This window comes from Neovison vison, chromosome 1 (assembly GCF_020171115.1).
Source record: "Neovison vison isolate M4711 chromosome 1, ASM_NN_V1, whole genome shotgun sequence".
Lineage (NCBI taxonomy): Eukaryota > Metazoa > Chordata > Mammalia > Carnivora > Mustelidae > Neogale > Neogale vison.
Window position 1 is genome coordinate 89,776,075 of NC_058091.1, and position 17,377 is coordinate 89,793,451.

At 53.7% G+C, this 17,377-nt stretch overlaps 2 protein-coding genes across 5 annotated transcripts; one reads left to right on the top strand and one right to left on the bottom strand.

Moving 5' to 3' along the window:
- Positions 1 to 7,290: 7,290 nt before the first annotated feature.
- On the top strand, positions 7,291 to 14,128 carry SLC22A7 (solute carrier family 22 member 7). Of its 3 annotated transcripts, none has more exons than XM_044251305.1 (10): positions 7,291 to 7,758; positions 8,401 to 8,504; positions 8,641 to 8,795; positions 8,920 to 9,088; positions 10,080 to 10,203; positions 10,549 to 10,658; positions 11,172 to 11,386; positions 11,548 to 11,656; positions 12,681 to 12,884; positions 13,291 to 14,128. In XM_044251305.1, the coding sequence occupies exons 1-10, from the start codon at positions 7,366 to 7,368 to the stop codon at positions 13,343 to 13,345; spliced, it is 1,638 nt and encodes a 545-aa protein (XP_044107240.1). In that variant the 5' UTR covers positions 7,291 to 7,365; the 3' UTR covers positions 13,346 to 14,128. The 3 variants fall into 3 exon arrangements, with proteins under 3 accessions (XP_044107240.1, XP_044107245.1, XP_044107253.1); XM_044251310.1 differs by having other exon boundaries at positions 11,172 to 11,362; XM_044251318.1 differs by lacking the exon at positions 8,401 to 8,504 and having other exon boundaries at positions 10,080 to 10,139.
- Positions 14,078 to 16,963, bottom strand: CRIP3 (cysteine rich protein 3). 2 transcript variants are annotated; one of them, XM_044251333.1, is made up of 8 exons: positions 16,871 to 16,963; positions 16,524 to 16,618; positions 16,045 to 16,102; positions 15,817 to 15,948; positions 15,000 to 15,071; positions 14,782 to 14,876; positions 14,625 to 14,682; positions 14,078 to 14,460 (listed from the first exon to the last, which is right to left on the bottom strand). In XM_044251333.1, the coding sequence occupies exons 1-8, from the start codon at positions 16,911 to 16,913 to the stop codon at positions 14,399 to 14,401; spliced, it is 615 nt and encodes a 204-aa protein (XP_044107268.1). In that variant the 5' UTR covers positions 16,914 to 16,963; the 3' UTR covers positions 14,078 to 14,398. The 2 variants fall into 2 exon arrangements, with proteins under 2 accessions (XP_044107268.1, XP_044107278.1); XM_044251343.1 differs by lacking the exon at positions 14,625 to 14,682 and having other exon boundaries at positions 14,372 to 14,460.
- Between the last annotated feature and the right edge of the window lie 414 nt (positions 16,964 to 17,377).

Here is a 17,377-nt window from a genome sequence, read left to right on the forward strand (position 1 = left end):
CCTAGCATCTCCATTTCTAGACACACGTCCTGTAGAGGGTGGGTAGACTTTCCAAATTCCATGTGTGCAAAGTTACTCACTGCAGTATACTGCACGGAACTCCACAGAGCCTCAGCCGTGATCTCATACTCAAAATGTCTGCAAATGGGAACTTTCTCGTTAAAATGGCACAGACTCATCTGCTATCTTGATCTTGGTGTCGTGGGATCAGGCCCTATGCTGGGCGTGAAGCCTTCTTTTAAAAACGTTCAGAAGCAGTCTAAACGTCCCCTGATTGGGGCTGATCCGTACAGTGTGGCCTCCAGTACTGTGGTACTGTGAGGCTCCACGGTGAAGGGGATGTATGTGCTTTGTACACACCTAAGGACTGGCCTCGGAGAATGAGAGTACACGGGAGAGAGGAGTGTATGCTGTGCAGCTATTTGCACGAGTGAGAGGAGTCTGGTTCGCTTTAGGGAGAGGGGCTGGGGCGGGGGATGGGAGGCTTTCCTGCAGGGTACTTGCTGTACCTTTTGCCTTTTGGACCCTATTTCAGTGGGTGTGAAATTTTCACCAAGGCCATACACAGATAGTTTCCATCCCAGGACACACTCCTGGCTGTGCCTGGGGTCCGAGGGAAAGGGGCCTAGCTCGGAAGTTCTGCTTTCCCTCCAAGAAAACCACGCACATGTAGCTCTAGCTCTGACGTTACAGAACATGTGTGACTGTCTCCTGTTCTTGCCCTTGCCCCTGGGGTTCCATTGCTTCTGACACACGTGCTGGGGGCTCTAGGTCCTAACTTGCCAGACTTCAGAGAGATCGCCACATGCTTTCAGCTTCCTTCTTGTTTAAAAATGTCAAAAGCAGGGGCGCCTGGGTGGCTCAGTGGTTAAAGCCTCTGCCTTCGGCTCAGATCATGATCCCAAGGTCCCGGGATCGAGCCTCACGTCGGGCTCGTGGGGCTCTCTGCTCAGCGGGGAGCCTGCCTCCTCCTCCTCTCTCTCTGCCTGCCTCTCTGCCTACTTGTGGTCTGTCTGTCAAATAAATAAAAATCTTTTAAAAAAAAATGTCAAAAGCAGAGGCCCCTGGGTGGCTCAGTCAATTAAGTGGTTGACTCTTGGTTTCCATGCAGCTGGTGAGCTCAGGGCCTTGATCTCAGGGTTTTGGGATCAAGCTCCAAGTCAGACTCTGTGCTCGCGGGGGGGGGTCTGCTTAAGACTCTCTCTCCCTCTACCCCTTTTATCCCCCTACACATGTGCATGGGCTTTCTCTCTCTCTCAAGCAAATAAATAAATCTTTAAAAAATATAGTCAAGGGGCGCCTGGGTGGCTCAGTCATTGTTAAGCGTCTGCCTTCAGCTCAGGTTTTGATCCCAGGGTCCTGGAATTGAGCCCTGCCTCAGGCTCCCTGCTTGGTGGGAGCCTGCTTCTCCCTCTCCATCTGCCTGCTGCTCCCCTTGCCTGTGCTCTCTGTCAAGTGAATGAATAAAATCTTAAAAAAAAAAAAAGAAGAAAGTAAAAAACAGATCCTATTTAGAGTATAAAGGCAAATGTAAACAGCATATAAAATAAAATAGTAAAGTCCCCCCATCCATGAATCTGATCATCTAGAGGTAACTCCTATGAATGGCTTCTTCTTCTTTCTCTTTTTTTAAGATTTTATTTTGTTTTATTTTGAGAATTGTTTATTTATTTGAGAGAGAGACAGAAAGTGCTCTCGAGCGTGTGTGCAAGTGGAGGGAGGGACAGAGGGAGAGAATCCTCAAGTGGGTGCCCTGCTGATTATGGAGCTGGGGTGGGGAATAGGGAACTCAACATGGGGCTCAGTTGATCCCACCAACAAAGAGATCATGACTGGGATGGAAACCGAGCGTCGGATGTCCAAGTGACTGAGTCACCCACACGCCCCTGAAAGATTTTATTTTTTAAGTAATCTCTATACCCAACGTGGGGCTCCGACTCATAATCCCAAGATCGCGTCACATGCTCTACCAGCTGAGCCAGCCAGACGCCTCAATGACTTCTTTCTTATGTTTATAATACCTCTCTCCCAGGGTGCCTGGGTGGCTCAGTCAGTTAAGCGTCTGCCTTCAGCTCTGGTCATGATCTCGGGGTCCTGGAATTGAGCTCCACATTGGACTTCCTGCTCAGCAGGTAACCTGCTTTTCCCTTTCCCTCTGCCTGCCACTGCCCCTGCTTGTGCATGCTCTCTCTCTCTCTCTCTATCAAATAAATAATACAATCTTGAAAAAATAATCATAGCTCTCTCCCTCCCTCTTGCCCTGTCCTCCCCATAAATAGAAGAGCATGTTACACTTGCTATTCCGAAACATAATTTTGATGCCCAACAATATGTCCTAAAATACAGTTTGTGGTATATTCATAGAGTTGTGCAACCGTCACCGCAATCAATTTTAGAACGCCCAAAAGAAACTCCTTATCCATCAGCAGTCAACCCTAACCCTAGGCAGCCACTAATCTACTTTCTGTTTCTGTACAGATTTGCTTTTTTGGACATTTCATATATTATGTGAAATGGATTTCATAAAATATATGAGCCTCCCTGATGCTCCATGGGTGAGGACCTGCCCAGGTCCTGGCCAACCTTCTCTCTACTTCCCGAGAAAGAGAGTTCTCTTTTCTGTCCTATGGCCCAGAGAGCTCTAAGGACAGGGACCCAGAGAAATAAGTGACTTCATCAAGGTTTCTGAGTCAGGGGCCAGAGAGGAGCCACAAGATCAAGGACATTGGAGGGGGCTTTGTTAGTAGAGAGAGACCCTTGGGGATTACCCTGGAGAAGAGAGACAGGGTGGAAGTGTGGAGAACGTGCCTCTAATCTTCAGACACGGGGGCCTGCTGAGATTTTCCCACTGGCTAATCAGGAGTCGAGGCCAGAACAAGAGCTGAGACTAACCCAAGATAGAAGAATGGTCAGGATGATCTTCTAAGTCCCTAGCAGATCATGGTGATGAGGTGATGGGGGAGGGGAGGCCGCATGGTCATGGGAAAGTGGCCATAGGTCAGAGGGACACATGATACAAGCCCCTTTTCACCAACTCCAGGTGGCATCTTCTGCATTTCTTCTCATCCATGTACCCTTAAACCCAAAGTGGCATGATATACGGCCACCATCAACATTCGCTACCTCTATGTCCATTACCCAACTCTAACTCTATTACTGGCACCATCATTACTCAAATCACAGGTCCTCTTCTCCCAAACTAGGCTCCATTACCACCACCACCACCACCATCAACACTACTAGCCTCTGATAACATAATGTTTAACAAGAGAGAGAAGATTCTTGCTCTCAAGGAACTTACACATCTTCGTCCACTGGTAGAACATGGTGGTCTACGAGCACCACCACCGTCATTATCATCTACCACATGATCCTTGTCACCACCACTGCCTTAGAACCAGATCACTATTACCACTATCCTAGACCCATACCCCTTATCCCTACTCCAATCACTCCCATTACCATCCGTTTATCATCAGTATTCTCATTTGATCACAATTACATCATCTCATCACCATACTTTTCACTACAACCGAAATCATCAGTTGGAATTAATTCCACCATCATTGCCACCATCATCATTGCAGGAAATAAGTACATGGGTTGTAGCAATAGTTAATGGTCAGTGAAGTCCCAGCTAAGATGGGGAGGTCATTTGAGGTCACTCAATGTAGAGAGGGACAAAAGGGTAAGAAGTCCTGAAGTGTAAGTGATTCCTTCCATATTGGAAGCAATCCCATATAGGGAAATGTTTATCCTAAGAACTTATTCTTCCCCAAACCCTCCAACAGTTTCAGCAATAATTTCAACTAAGGAGTTGCTATTTTTTTCCAGTGCACAAGTCTCTCCTTCTCCTGTAGTCGGGTATAAATGAATGCTTCCCCCAGCTTGGCCTCTGAGCTCAGGTTTGGATGCTCAGGTTTGGATTCCCAGGTTGGAGAGGAATGAGGATGGTTAAATATTTAATCAAAATCAGCTCTTAACTGGTGATTTAGAGCTGATCTTCCCTCTGGTTAGACCCTAGGTTTCAAACCTTGTCTGCCTAGTTCTATCATCTGTCTCCAGACATCATGGCCACTGTCATCCCTACTCCTTGATGACATGAGAGAAGAGAGAGGCCATATAGGCTGGGGACCTATACCTATAGCCAGGAGTACAGTTAATACCAAATCATTCTCTGCAGAAAGGGGCTAAGATTCAGATCTGAGTTTCTTAGGAGTCAATGCATAAGGGGAGAGGTAACCACCATCTGACTATCAGCTCTTTCTTTCTTTTTTTTTTAAATTAAAGATTTTATTTATTTATTTGACAGACAGAGATCACAAGCAGGCAGAGCAGCAGGCAGAGAGAGAGAGAGAGGAGGAAGTAGGCTCCCTACTGAGCAGAGAGCCCGATGCCATGCGGGGCTCGATCCCAGGGCCCTAAGATCATGACCTGAGCTGAAGGCAGTGGCTTTAACCGACTGAGCCACCCAGGCGCCCCTGTCAGCTCTTTCTCATGTTAAGGTGGGAGAGACATGTGCTGGTGGCAGGAGGAAGGCACCACAGCCAATGCCCAGACTTGGCCTCATTGGCGGTTTCCCCTGGCTGTGAAAACTTCAGAGTGAGCTACTGGATGGACCACAGAGGTAAGATGTCAGCAAAAGTTAGTTCTCCAAGATGCGAAGGGTTGTGGTATTTTATTTGTTTGCTTGTTCATACTTATTTATTTATTAGTTTTTTAAGTAGGCTCCATGCCTAGCATGGGGCTTGAACTCCAGACCCTAAGATCAAGAGTTGCATGTTCTACCAATGGAGCCAACCAGGTGCCCTGGTATTTTATATTCCTACATAAATAATATGATTATATAGTATTAAATGAGGGAAGAACCCAGTGTAGAGGTCACATGTCGGTGAGAGCAAGAGGGGCAGCTTGGGTGTCCTTCAGGTAAACAAGAGGGAGAGGCCAGTGCTGACTGGGGGACTGTACCAGGGTGGGAGGAGTCGGCAGGGCTGGTGTATTTGGGGACATGGAGGGACAGGGGATGTCAGGGAAGGGCCAGGAGGAATTAGAGAGAGGCGCCAAGCTTGGGGGGAATCATGTGGGCTGAGGGAAGGAGCTGGACTTTCACCCTCCAGCAGTGGGAAGGCTTTGCCCTGAGTCACTGCCATGTCAGCTTTGTGTTTTAAAAATGTCCTCTGTGGGCACCTGGGTGGCTCAGTGGGTTAAAGCCTCTGCTTTGGGCTCAGGTCATGATCTCAGGGTCCTGGGATGGAGCCCCACATTGGCCTCTCTGCTCAGCAGGGCGCCTGCTTCCCCCGCCCCTGCCTGCCTCTCTGCCTACTTGTGATCCCTCGCTCTTGTCAAATAAATAAATAAATCTTAAAAAAAAAAAAAAAGTCCTCTGTGGCAGGTGTGTGGCGAATGGGCTGACAGGAGTGAGACCGGAGGCTAGGAGGTGTGTTCACCTGGTCCTGATCCTCCTGCTAGACGGCGTGCTCACCGAGGGCGGGAGCTGTGTCTGAGCCATCTGGGCACTCTGCAGAACGCTTGTGTCATCTTTCTATTATCACTTGTCACTGCCCTTGCCCCCAAGTTATTAGCACCACCTGTACCACACACCATGTCACTGACTAAGTTCCCTTCCAGAGCCATCTCAGGGAACCCAGCAGCTTAGGTCAAAGGCCGGGGCCAGAGGCAGGGGTCCTGGTCCTCTCTCCAGTTATGCTGCTGAGTCCCAGAGTGGCCCTAGCCAGCACACCCCCTCCGCCCCATTTCCTTAGCTATTCAAAGTGAGGGTTAGATTAGACTAGTGGTTTTTAAACTTTTTTTTTTAGGTTTACAAGTCAGTTTGCTTAGAAATCTGGAGTCCTTAGGACCCGTGGGTGGCCTGGTCGATTGGGTGTCTGCTTTTGATTCAGGTCATGACCTCAGGGTCCTGGGATGGATTCCCCGCAGCAGGCTCCTTGCTCAGTGGGGAGTCTGCTTCTTCCTCTGCCTCTGCCCCTCCCCCTGCTTGTGCTCTCTCTCTGACAAAGAAATAAATAAAAATCTTAAAAAAGAAAAAAACCTGGAGCTTTTGGAAAAAATCTGATGACCTCCCACCTCTGCCAACCCAGAGTTTGGAGAAGCAGATCAGAGTGAAGCCGGTAGTGCTGGTCTGTGCTGTGCTTTTGCTGCAGAGGTCGTGAATGAGAACTGAATGTGGGAGGCTAGACAGATCCTGAGTCTTAGGCATTGCTGATGGGCATGGCAGGACCTTGGCAAGCCCTCTCTTTCCCTACCTAGCCAATCCCCCGAGGGGAAGCTCTGAAAATAGGTGTAGGGGGCAGGCAGGAGGCACTGCGTGTATGGCAAGTGGGAGAGTGATGGGTCTGGGGTCCCCAGAGTGGCCAGACTGCCCAGTCAGTTCCAGGTGGGGGTCTAAGGGTTTACAGAGGGTTTGTGGCTCAGCAAAAAGAACTCTTCACCTGGTTACGGACCGGCCTTCAGTCTTTTTTTAAAATTTCTTTCTTTCTTTTCTCCTTCCCTTCTTCCTTCCTTTTTAAAATTTATTTGAGAGAGAGCACAAGCAGGGGGGCAGCAGGCAGAGGGAGAGGAAGAAGCAAGCGGGCTCCCCACTGAGCTGGGAGTCCAAGTCAGAGCCCAATCCCAGGGTCCTGGATCATGACCCAAGCCGAAGGCAGCCTCCCTCCCTCCTTTTAAAAAAGATTTATTTATTTATTTGAGATATATATAGAGAGGGAGTGAGCAAGGGGAGTGGCAGAGGGAGAGAAGCAGACTCCCTGCTGAACAACCGATGAGATCATGACCTGAGCCGAAATCACCTGTTGGATGCTTTACCAGCTGAACCACACAGGTAGCCCCTGGCCCTCAGTCTTGAATCTTGGGGGCCCAGCAGAGCTGTCGCTTCATTAGGTAAGGCTGACCTAAATCTCCCATGGAACAAAGGGCATCCCAGGAGAGTTGTCACCATGCCCTGGAGGACTCCTCCTCTTAGGGACTCTTGGAGCTCTGTGGATCAAGGGGTCAGGGGCTCAATTCCTACACATCCCAGCTACCCCATCATGGCAACCTGAGGCTAGCCCACTTGGTCCCTGAGCAACGATCTGTAAGTCCCAGAGCCACAGAGTCAGTGGCCTCCCAATGGATGGCAGCCCCTCCCCCAGGCTCTGGGCCAAACCAGCCATGATCCCTGAAGACCTGATGACCAGGGAGGGCCCAGTGCTGGCCCAGCCCCTGGGCTGGATTCCAACTGTAGGCTCTCTGCTCTTCAGACTAACTGGTCCCGCCTCCAGAGTCCAAGGGTCCAAGTGGTGGGTGGGCCAGGCTGTCCTGAGTACTACAGAGGAAGGTGGCACTGATACCCGTTGGTGGGTGGGCGCCATGAGATTCGAGGAGCTGCTAGAGCAGGTGGGCGGCTTTGGGCCCTTCCAGCTGTGCAATGTGGCCCTGCTGGCCCTTCCACGAGTGCTGCTGCCCATGCACTTCCTCCTGCCCGTCTTCCTGGCAGCCGTACCTGCCCACCGCTGTGCGCTGCCTGGTGCCCCCGCCAACTTCAGCCACCAGGACGCGTGGCTGGAGGCCCACCTGCCCCGGGAGCCTGACGGCACCCTCAGCTCCTGCCTCTACTTCACCCACTCCCAGGCCCTCCCCAACACCACGTTTTGGGGAGCGGATCAGAGCCCTGGGCAGCTGGAGGGTGAGCCCTCCACAGCACCCTGCCCTCAGGGCTGGGACTACGACCGCTCCGAGTTCTCCTCCACCATTGCAACCGAGGTACCCGTGTGTGAGACTGGGGGACACGAGAGTGGGATGGGCCTGCCACTGCCTTGGGTGATTACTGCGTGGGCAGGAGACACATTACCTTACTTTTTAGAGTCTCAGTTTACCTATCTGTAGATGGGATCTATGAATTTAAAGCAGTGAGCTTCGTTCCTGGCCTGTAGTAAGTAGCCCTTATGGGGAGCTGCTAGTGTCAGCTGGGAGGTGATTAAGGCAGGGAAGGGCTAAGACGGCTCCAGGGAGCTGGGAGAGAGAGTTGGGAAAGGCGTTTCTACAGTAGGAGGTGAAGAAACAATACAGGCCTCCTTCTTTCTCTTCTTCTTTTTGGTCCCAGGTCTGGGATTTATATAATCCATCTAGAGGCGAACGCAGACGGGGGCATTCTGTCTGGAGAGGAGCAGACCTGTTGTCAAAGAGAATGCCCTCCATGGAAAGAAACTGACGCTGCAGGATTGGGGGGTGCAAAGTCTCTTACCCCTCAAGTTGGGGTGAAGAGTTGAGGGTTTCTTATCTGACATGGAGGTGCCAGGATGGGACTGTTGACCTTGGAAGGCCCCAGAGTCTAGAGAGGAAGGGTCGGTGCTAGCTGGAGAGGGTCTGTACCCATGGGAGGCCCCTCCCTGTTTGTCCCTGCAGTGGGACCTCGTGTGCGAGCAGAAAGGCCTGAACAAAGCCACTTCCACTTTCTTTTTTGCTGGTGTGCTGGTGGGGGCTGTGGCCTTCGGATACCTGTCTGACAGGTGGGGTGGAGTGGGGGGTGGGCAGGGGAGCGGGTGGGGAACCCTCTCCCACAAGCTGGGGTTATGGGCCTGTTCTACCTCTGTCGTGAGACCTCCCCTCTTCAGGGGGAGCTGAGGCCGCGTGACCCCTGTGCAGGTTCGGGCGACGCCGTCTGCTGCTGGTGGCCTATGTGAGTTCCCTGGTGCTAGGCCTGGCGTCTGCAGCCTCGGTCAGCTACATCATGTTCGTCATCACCCGCACCCTCACTGGCGCAGCTCTGGCTGGCTTCACCATCATCGTGATGCCACTGGGTAAGGCAGGCAAAGGACGGGCAGGGCCTAGGAGATTGGAGGGAGGCAGTTGTCAAGGGTGAGACTAAACCCATCTGGTCCTTGCTAATTTTCTTCCTGTCTCTGGCCCCTGCCCTGGGCCCAGAAATGGAATGGCTGGACGTGGGGCACCGCACCGTGGCAGGTGTCCTGAGTGGCACCTTCTGGACAGTGGGCGTGATGCTCTTGGCGCTGGTCGGGTACCTGATACGGGACTGGCGATGGCTTCTGCTGGCTGTCACTCTGCCTTGTGCCCCAGGCATCCTCAGCCTCTGGTGAGGACTGTGGGCAGCTTGGGAGTGGGAGATAGAGGAAGTCTGAGATAGAATTACTATTATTATTTTTTAAAGATTTTATTTATTTATTTGAGAGAGAGAGAGACAGAGTGAGCGAGCATGAGAGGGGAGGTTAGACGGAGAAGCAGACTCCCCATGGAGCTGGGAGCCTGATGTGGGACTCGATCCCAGGACGCCGGGATCATGACCTGAGCCTAAGGCAGTTGCTTAACCGACTGAGCCACCCAGGCGCCCCCCGAGATAGAACTAATCAGAGGCTGAGATTCGAATATAGAATGACTGAGAGATGAAGAGAAAGTCAGTGACCGAGAAATGGAAAGGAGGAAAGAGAAACCGACCAGTACAAAGAAGATGGCACTGGACATGAGAAGCAGAGAAACACAGGACAACATATAGAGAGATGGTGGAGGGACAGAAACAGAATCAGTGAGAGAAAGTGTCAGAGGCCAGACCGGAAAGGCAGATTCAGAGGGACAGATAGAGATGGTCGGAGGAGCGACAAGAGAGACAGGGACAGAGAGATAGGGCCAGCACAGGGATAGGGAGTCCAAGTAGGAGGGTAGGAAGCCAGGTAGGGTGGCCATTTCATTGCCTCCCCAAAATGAACTGGCTTTTGATGCCCCTTGGGGATTTCTGTGTGTCTCTCTCTCCTTCACCCTATCACCTGTGGGAGAAGTGGGCGGCTGATGCTGGGGGTTGTGGTCTCAGGAATCAAACCAATCCAGCTGGAGAGAAGGGAATCCTAGGCTGTGGCGGATCCAGGCCTGGGCAAGGAAGTGTGGGAGAAGGTGGCTTTTAAGTTGGGCCTTAAAGGATGAATTAAAGTCCGTCAGGGGAGGAGGGTCTGGGCCATGTTGAGAGACTGCATGGGCAAGAGTCTGGAGGTTGACAGGCTGTGGTATGTGCAGGAGGGAGATGTGGCTGTGGGTGCTGACTTTGCCTGAAGGGCCTCCTGCTGTCTGTCCCCCAGGTGGGTGCCCGAGTCTGCACGCTGGCTTCTGACCCAGGGCCGTGTGGAGGAGGCCCACAGGTACTTGCTCCGCTGTGCCAGGCTCAATGGGCAGCTCGTGGGTGAAGACGGCCTGAGCCGGGAGGTGAGGGAGAATGTGTGTGTGTGAGTGCACGCGCGTGCATGAGAGGGACGTGCATGTGTGTGTGTGTGTGAGGCCTATGTCGAGCGCCCCCTTCCTGGGGCCCAGTGTGTGTGTGCAGGAAAAGTTTCTGGCCTCCGATGGAGAGTTCCAAACTCTTCAAAATGTCCTGCCTGGCTCTAGTGGGCCACATCCTTGACTCAGGGCCCACCCTACTCAGCTTACAAGTGCATCCCCATGCCCGCTGCTGAAGAAGGAAGAGTAGAGACCCAGGAAGATCAATGTGCCTAGCTAAGCCATGCGCCTAAGCCAACTCTGATGTCACAAACTCTCCTTCTCTCCCACCAGGCCCTGAACAAAGTGGCCACTCGGGAGCGAGTGGTTCAAAGACCCTCCTACTTAGACCTGTTCCGGACCCGACGGCTCCGATACATCTCACTGTGCTGCATGGTGATGTGGTAAGGAGGGGGCCTGGCCTGGGCCTGGCAGGGTGGGCATAGGTGGACAGAGGGACGGCAGACTCCGGGATGGTGCTGAGTGTGAGAGGAAGATGGACAAGTGAACTGTGACTGTGCGGAGCAGGACCACCAGCCCCTGCGGGCATGGGGTTCTGGAAAGTCACAAGATGGAGCAGCCATCAGAAGCGGGGCTCAGATGCAGGCTCTGCCACTTCCTTGCTGTGAGACCTTGGACAGGTCACAACACCGGGCCTCAGAGCCCCTTCTGCAAAACAGGACACTGTTAGTTCCTACCTCAAGGCTTGCTGTGAAGATTAGGTAAAGACGCTTTGGCCATTGGCACATGTTGCACACTCCCAGGGGGTTATGGGGACAGGGAAGGTGGTGGGCAGTGGGCTCTGGAGGTGGGGGAGATGGTCCTTCTAAAAAGCCAAGGTTTCCTAAAAAGAGAAGACAAGGAGTCGGGCGTGAAAAGGAGGGTGGCACCCTGAGGGGCATCCTGACCCCTTTCAGGTTTGGAGTGAATTTCTCCTATTATGGCCTGAGCCTGGACCTGTCGGGGCTGGGGCTGAACGTGTACCAAACGCAGCTGCTGTTCGGGGCTGTTGAGGTGCCCTCCAAGCTGCTGGTCTACCTGTTGGTGCGCCACGTGGGACGCCGTCTAACGCAAGCAGGAATGCTCCTGGGCACAGCCCTTGCTTTGGGTATCAGTCTGCTGGTGCCCTCTGGTGAGCCCCACCCACTGCCCGGAGGCCCCGCCTCCTGCCCAAGAAGGCCCGCCCTTTCCCGGAAGCGTCTGCTCAAAGTCCAGCACTCGGGGAACCTCCCATCGCGGGAACTCTGGGTCTCCCGCAAGGCCCGCTCACTACCCGAACTCCTTTTCCTCCAGAGATGGGCGCATGGAGCATCGCCGTGGCTGTGATAGGGAAAGGTTTTTCTGAAGGTGCCTTCACCACTGCCTACCTGTTCACGTCGGAGTTGTACCCTACTGTGCTCAGGTGAGGGGAGCCTGGGTTCCAGGCAACCCACCTGGGGGAGGGCTTGTAGTCACATCTTTTTACCAGCAACCCCCGCCCCCAACACACACACTCACACTGCCACCCAGAGGGCTTGTTGTCACATCTTTTTACCAACACCACACACACTGCAGCCCAGTTCCTCCTACCCGTTCCTTAAACCGAACCCAGAATACAAGAGCTAATCAGAGCTGTCTGTGCTTGCTTAAATCTGGTAGAAGGTAGAGCATTTTATTGTTACTAAGTGACCCTGAGCGAGGTCACACTTCTCTAGGCCTCTTTAAAAGAAAAGTCACAAAAAGCACTATCAGTCCTTCCCTTCCCATTCACTACAGCCCCACGCAGTGCTGCCTAGGGGTTGTCTCCAGACTTAAGACCTGCCCACCCCCCCCCCCCTTTTTTTTTTTTTTTTACCTTTTTAAAGACTGTATTCATTGGAGAGAGAGAGAGAACATGAAGTGGGGAGAGGGGCAAACAGGGAGAGGGAAAGGGAGAGAATCTCAAGCAGACTCCCACCGAGCTGAGGCGGGGCTTTATCCCTCGACCCCCAGATCATGACCTGAACCAAAATCCAGAGTGGCCATGCCCAACCAATTTAGCCATCCAGGCACTCCCTGGTATTCTTTCAACTAGCTATTGGCAGGTAGGGACTGGGTAAATTTAGAAAGCCTTGTTCCTCCTCTACCAACATGGCAGGGTCTCTAGGAGCTGGGACCTTCTTCTTTCCACACTACACTTTCCCTACCCCCTTTCTGATGACTTTTCTTTTACTTCAGCAGTACCTGATTGATTCTGTCAGAATGGGGGTCCCATCCTCTGGTGAATACTGGCTTGGGGTCCCTGGCCTGGGGACAGATGGGAAGACCACCTGGAAGAAGCCTCAGCTTTCTTAGCCATCTAGGGAAAAGGGGGCTCAGGACATGCCAGCCCAGGATGGGAGCCCTCTGAGGCATGACCCTAAGTAGATGTGAACACCCACCTGTTCCCCCATCCTCTCTCCAAACAGACAGACAGGGATGGGGCTGACTTCACTGGTGGGCCGGCTGGGGGGCTCTCTGGCCCCACTGGCAGCTTTGCTGGATGGAGTATGGCTGCCACTGCCCAAGCTCGCTTATGGGGGGATCGCCCTGCTGGCTGCCTGCACTGCCCTCCTGCTACCAGAGACGAGGCAAGCACAGCTGCCAGAGACCATCCAGGACGTGGAGAGGAGGTGTGCACAGAATGACTGTTTGTGTGAGCACATGCATGTGGGAATGAGTGCTCAAGTACCTGACGCCTTAGGTAGGATGCAGAGAGGACGTGTCTGCATGTTGTGTATCTGGTGCTTCTATGCAAGTGTGCATGGGCATATGACTTGAGGTATGTAAAAGTACATGAGTCCATATGTGTGTGTACATGGATATCCAAGATTGTCCAGGAAGAGGTGGATGTGTGCACACTCAGGTATGCCCGTCTATCAGGGAAGTGTGCAAGCATGTGTGGGAGTCACCCGAGGGAGTACCCATGTTTTTATACTAGCAGATGGGGGGAGGTGTAGGCCAGCCCTGATGGGGCAGGCTCGGGTGGGAGGCCCAGGGCCTAAACCCCACCACTGCTCATGACTCCTTCCTCCACAGTGCCCCATCCAGCCTTCAGGAGGAAGAGATGCCCATGAAGCAGGTCCAGGACTGAGTGGTATCGGGGCAGGCTCTCCACAGAAGTTCTGCAGCAGGGGCTGGAAGACCAGAAGGGCAGGCCCTGTGGCTGGGGCTGGGGCCATCAAGCCCCATCCCCAGGGCTGGGGTGGCCAACAGTGCCCCCTCTCTGTGCTCATTCAGCCTCAACTATTGGGCCTCCAGCAGCTGGGTGACTTCCTAGAATGCAGTCGGTGGCTGAATAATTCTGGTACCCTTGTCATGGCTGGGGGGAGTTCTAGAAACGAAGGTGCCCCAAGGGTTTGGGGCAGCACGGACGAGCCCTGGATGGGAAGTCAGTCTGCCCCTGCGATCTGATCCCAACTTTGCCACTGATTTGCTGTGTGACCTTCGGCATGTGGCTTTCCCTCTCAAGGCTTCAGTCTGTTCATCTCTTGAATGGATAATGAAGGCTCTTAGTAGACCTCACCACAGGATCTATCTTTTGTCAGGCTCAAATGAGATGCCGAATAACGTGCTTCCTCTAGAGATGGTGATGAAGAAGGGACTGCCCTATGATTTCTGGCACCAATAGGCTTGTGGGCATGCTGTCCACTGTGTGGTACTGGGAGCTTCCCGGGTCGAGGGTAACCAGGAGAACAGAGCTCTTTGTTCCCATGATTGGCCCTATACCTCCCAGGCACTTTGCAGGGTGATGCATCCCCCACCCCACACCTCCCATCTTCCACCCCATTGTTTAAGCCTCATGCCCAAAGAAGAGTTGAAGGCATGGGAGCCAACGTTTTATTGGAGAAGCCAGAATAAACACGTTTCTTAAGTACCTTGAAATTACAGAATTTGCTAGGGAAAGGGACTGGGAAGGCCGGGAGGACACCCTTTAAAATGTGGTGGTCTATGTCCACCTGGCCAGATGGGAACGGGAAGTGAGGAATCAGCTAGGTCTAGGCTCCCTGGTCTACCATGGAGCCTAGGCCCAGGCCACTGGAAGACCATATTCCCCACCGTGGGACTGAAGAATTCTGTAGCTCCCACTCAACCATGGAGGGGATGGTATGTGGCCCGAGTTAGAGTGACCTCTCCTGTGAGCGTCTCATTTGGATTTTATCTCCACGGGGTCATAGATGTAGCAGCCCACATCACCAATGTTCACACCTGAGGGAGAGAGCCCCGTCACCAAGGGCCTTGGGGGTGGGGTTGTTGGGCTGAGGGATGAAGGGGATTGGGAGGGGCCTGGGTGTGTTTGACTACAGGGGAAGTTGTCCACACATCCCCATATGCCATACTTTAGGCCTGCTGTCTGGGGTGGGGCTGCCCACCTTTGGGGCCAAACAGGTAGCCGTAGCAGGGGATGTGGCAGTAGGGGACGCCGTCATGCTGGGACATAGAGAGAAAAGAGAGCCATCTCAGCTTGGCTCTCTTCCCATCTCCAGCCTACCTCCTCCCGACATAAGTACCCATCCCTGCCCCGTTCACCTCAGCATGACTCCCAGCAGTCAGGGTCTTCCGGCAGCGCTGGCACCTCAGACAGGGTCGGTGCCAGTTTCTACCCAAAGACATCACCTTCTCAGCTGGTGGTGGAGAGAACTGGTAATTCTAGGGCAGGGCAATGAGACCTACCTGCTTTGCACCACCTCCCTACACTTTGATGCCCATCCTCTTCCCTCCTCCCCAAGCTTTCCATTGTTACTTACCAAAATAGACAGGTTCCTCGCAGCCAGGGCACAGTGAAGTCTCCCCAGTGAATGTCTTCATGTGGGGAGGGCCTTTAAGGGGAAGAGGCCCTGGCTAGGGCTGAGGTGGGGGCCAGGCCTAAGCAGGGCCCATCAGCACCGGCCTGCACATGGCTTCTTCCAAAAGCCACGCTCATCCCGGAGCACTCCACCCATGGATCTGCTTTCTTGGGCAGAGCTGAGTCTCCTATGACCCCCACCTTCTGTCCCCAACCTTTCTGCAGAAGGGACCCCCTGTTCCTTCTCCTCCCAGGGGTTCAGGTGCCCACTAGCTCAACCCTGGTCAGCAATTCTATCCTCAGGAAACCTGAGCTGATACAGGAGAAGGCCAGGGCATGGGTGTCAGGTGTTGGGGAGCATGGCGTCATTGCCCACTCTAGGGGATGGGAGGAAGGTATAGGGAGAGGAGAGAAGTGGAAGAATAAGAGGGGCTGACTCTGTCTCAATGACCTCTCACTCCTAGGTCATTCTTTCCATGGCCTTGGCTTGGGAGAGGCCTGAATTCTAGGCCAGCTTTGCCTGACTCGCTGTGTGACTGTAAAATGCCACTTGCTCTCTCCAAACTTTGGTTTCCTCACCTGTAAAATGCAGGTGATAATGCCATCTACTCAATTTACCTCTTAACTCAGCAGCTCACATCAGAGAACCCCCCAAAAAGGGCCACGAGTAAGAGAAGACTTTGCCACAAACGAAGTTACAGGAATGTGAAGCAGAGGACTAGGTGGGAGACCTGTTCCAGCCTGGGGATGAGGAGTAGCTGGGGCCCAACTTCACTTACTTTTCTTGCCCTGGGGGAGGCCAGTCCTGGGTCTGGGGGGGCTGAAACTGCTGGGGCTGAGGGGAGTGGTGCTGGCTGGGGTGGGAGTGGGAGGGTTGTAGAGGTAGGAGCCCACACCACCAATGTTCACCCCTGTAGAGAAAATAGTGGCTGTCAGGCTTGAACCTCCAGTTCCCGGCCACAAAGAGGGTCCTGCTGTCCCCTGGCCTCTTCTAGGCCGGTACTCACCCCTGGGTCCGAAGAGAGCCCCATAGCATGGCTTGTGGCAATATGGCCTCCCGTTGTGCTAGGCACAAGCAGAGGAAAGAGGGCTGCTCAGGACTAAAGGCCTGGGGTAGGGTGGGTGGGTGGGTCTCCTGTGTCCCACAGGCCTTCTCTAAGGACAGACTGCCAGGTGTGTCTGTCCATTAGCCTGGGCTTGTGGGGCCGGGAGAGGTGTAGGGTAAGCATGTCAGAATTGCCACTGTGGTCAGGAGAATGAGCAACAGCAGGTCAGAAAACCTGCTTCCTTCCCCTCCCCACCAAAAGGAATGGGGTCCACCAGCACAACTCAGTTATCCCAAATCCTGAATGGTGTGGGGCCCTCCGAGTAGGTGGTCTTGGTATTTGCTGAGGTTGCCTTTAGTGAGCCTCCTGAGTCGAAACTGAGGGCTGGTGCTTAGGGGACAGTGACAGATACAGGGCTGTGCGCCCTGGCCAGGCCTCACCTCTGCATGCCCTCCTGGGGACAGGACGCTGTGGCAGCGCTCACATTTCAGGCAGAAGCGGTGCCAGTTCTTGCCCAGGGAGCTCACCTTCTCCGCTGTGGGGGACAAGGTGGAACCAGGATGTGGGGGAGATAGGCCACGCAGCGGGGGGCCCCCTTTTCCCTCCTTAGCCCCGCCCGCCTGCTTCCTAGACACTGTGGGGAGTGTCCCGGGAAGTTCAGCTCGAACCCGCCCAAGTGCCCTGCGCCCCAGAGGTGGAAAGAGGGTCTGAGGCCACACTGTCGTAAGCTCCTCCAACGCCCCGGCTCACACTCGCCCCATCTCCCCCTCCTCAGCCCGGGCCTCACCGAAGAAAACGGGTTGCTGGCAACGCGGGCAGGTCCAGCTCATGGCTCCGCTCAGCGCAGCCTGCGCCTCACACAGTAGGCACCACGGTAGGGGGCTTCGGTCCCGCCCCCTCCGCCGGCCCCGCCCCCTCCGCCGGCCCCGCCCATGGCTCCGCTGGGAGCCTCATTGGGCTGAAACAGTAGCTCCTCGCCGCCTATTGGCTGTCAGATATTTAGACCAATTCCACCTGGGAGACGCCGGCGATTTCGCAGTTAGGACTTCCAAAAGCTAAAGCCTCCGACCCGTGGTGGTGACAGTGGAACTTGTAGCCAGACAGGAAAGGAAGAGAGCAGTGCGGGGGGCACTAGTTTCTGTCTTCGAACAAGCGGGAAAACTGTCCAGGGGGCGGACTTCATGAAAACACTAATTTCCTCAAAGCTAAGGGTCAGCCTTCTTTGAAATAGTTTAACTCCGCCTTGACCGTCTCAGGAGGTTAAGAGCGTCGGAATCTGGAGCGCATCTCTGCC

Excerpts from the sequence above, each read along its gene's own strand:
- SLC22A7 (XM_044251305.1), top strand. The coding sequence starts at position 7,366 with ATGAGATTCGAGGAGCTGCTAGAGCAGGTGGGCGGCTTTGGGCCCTTC. Across the intron at positions 8,796-8,919 it reads CATCATCGTGATGCCACTGG|AAATGGAATGGCTGGACGTG; the intron begins GTAAGGCAGGCA and ends CCCTGGGCCCAG. Across the intron at positions 11,387-11,547 it reads CAGTCTGCTGGTGCCCTCTG|AGATGGGCGCATGGAGCATC; the intron begins GTGAGCCCCACC and ends CTTTTCCTCCAG.
- CRIP3 (XM_044251333.1), bottom strand. The coding sequence starts at position 16,913 with ATGAGCTGGACCTGCCCGCGTTGCCAGCAACCCGTTTTCTTCG. Across the intron at positions 16,619-16,870 it reads CCAGCAACCCGTTTTCTTCG|CGGAGAAGGTGAGCTCCCTG; the intron begins GTGAGGCCCGGG and ends TGTCCCCCACAG. Across the intron at positions 15,072-15,816 it reads CCTCCCCCAGGGCAAGAAAA|GCCCTCCCCACATGAAGACA; the intron begins GTAAGTGAAGTT and ends TTCCCCTTAAAG.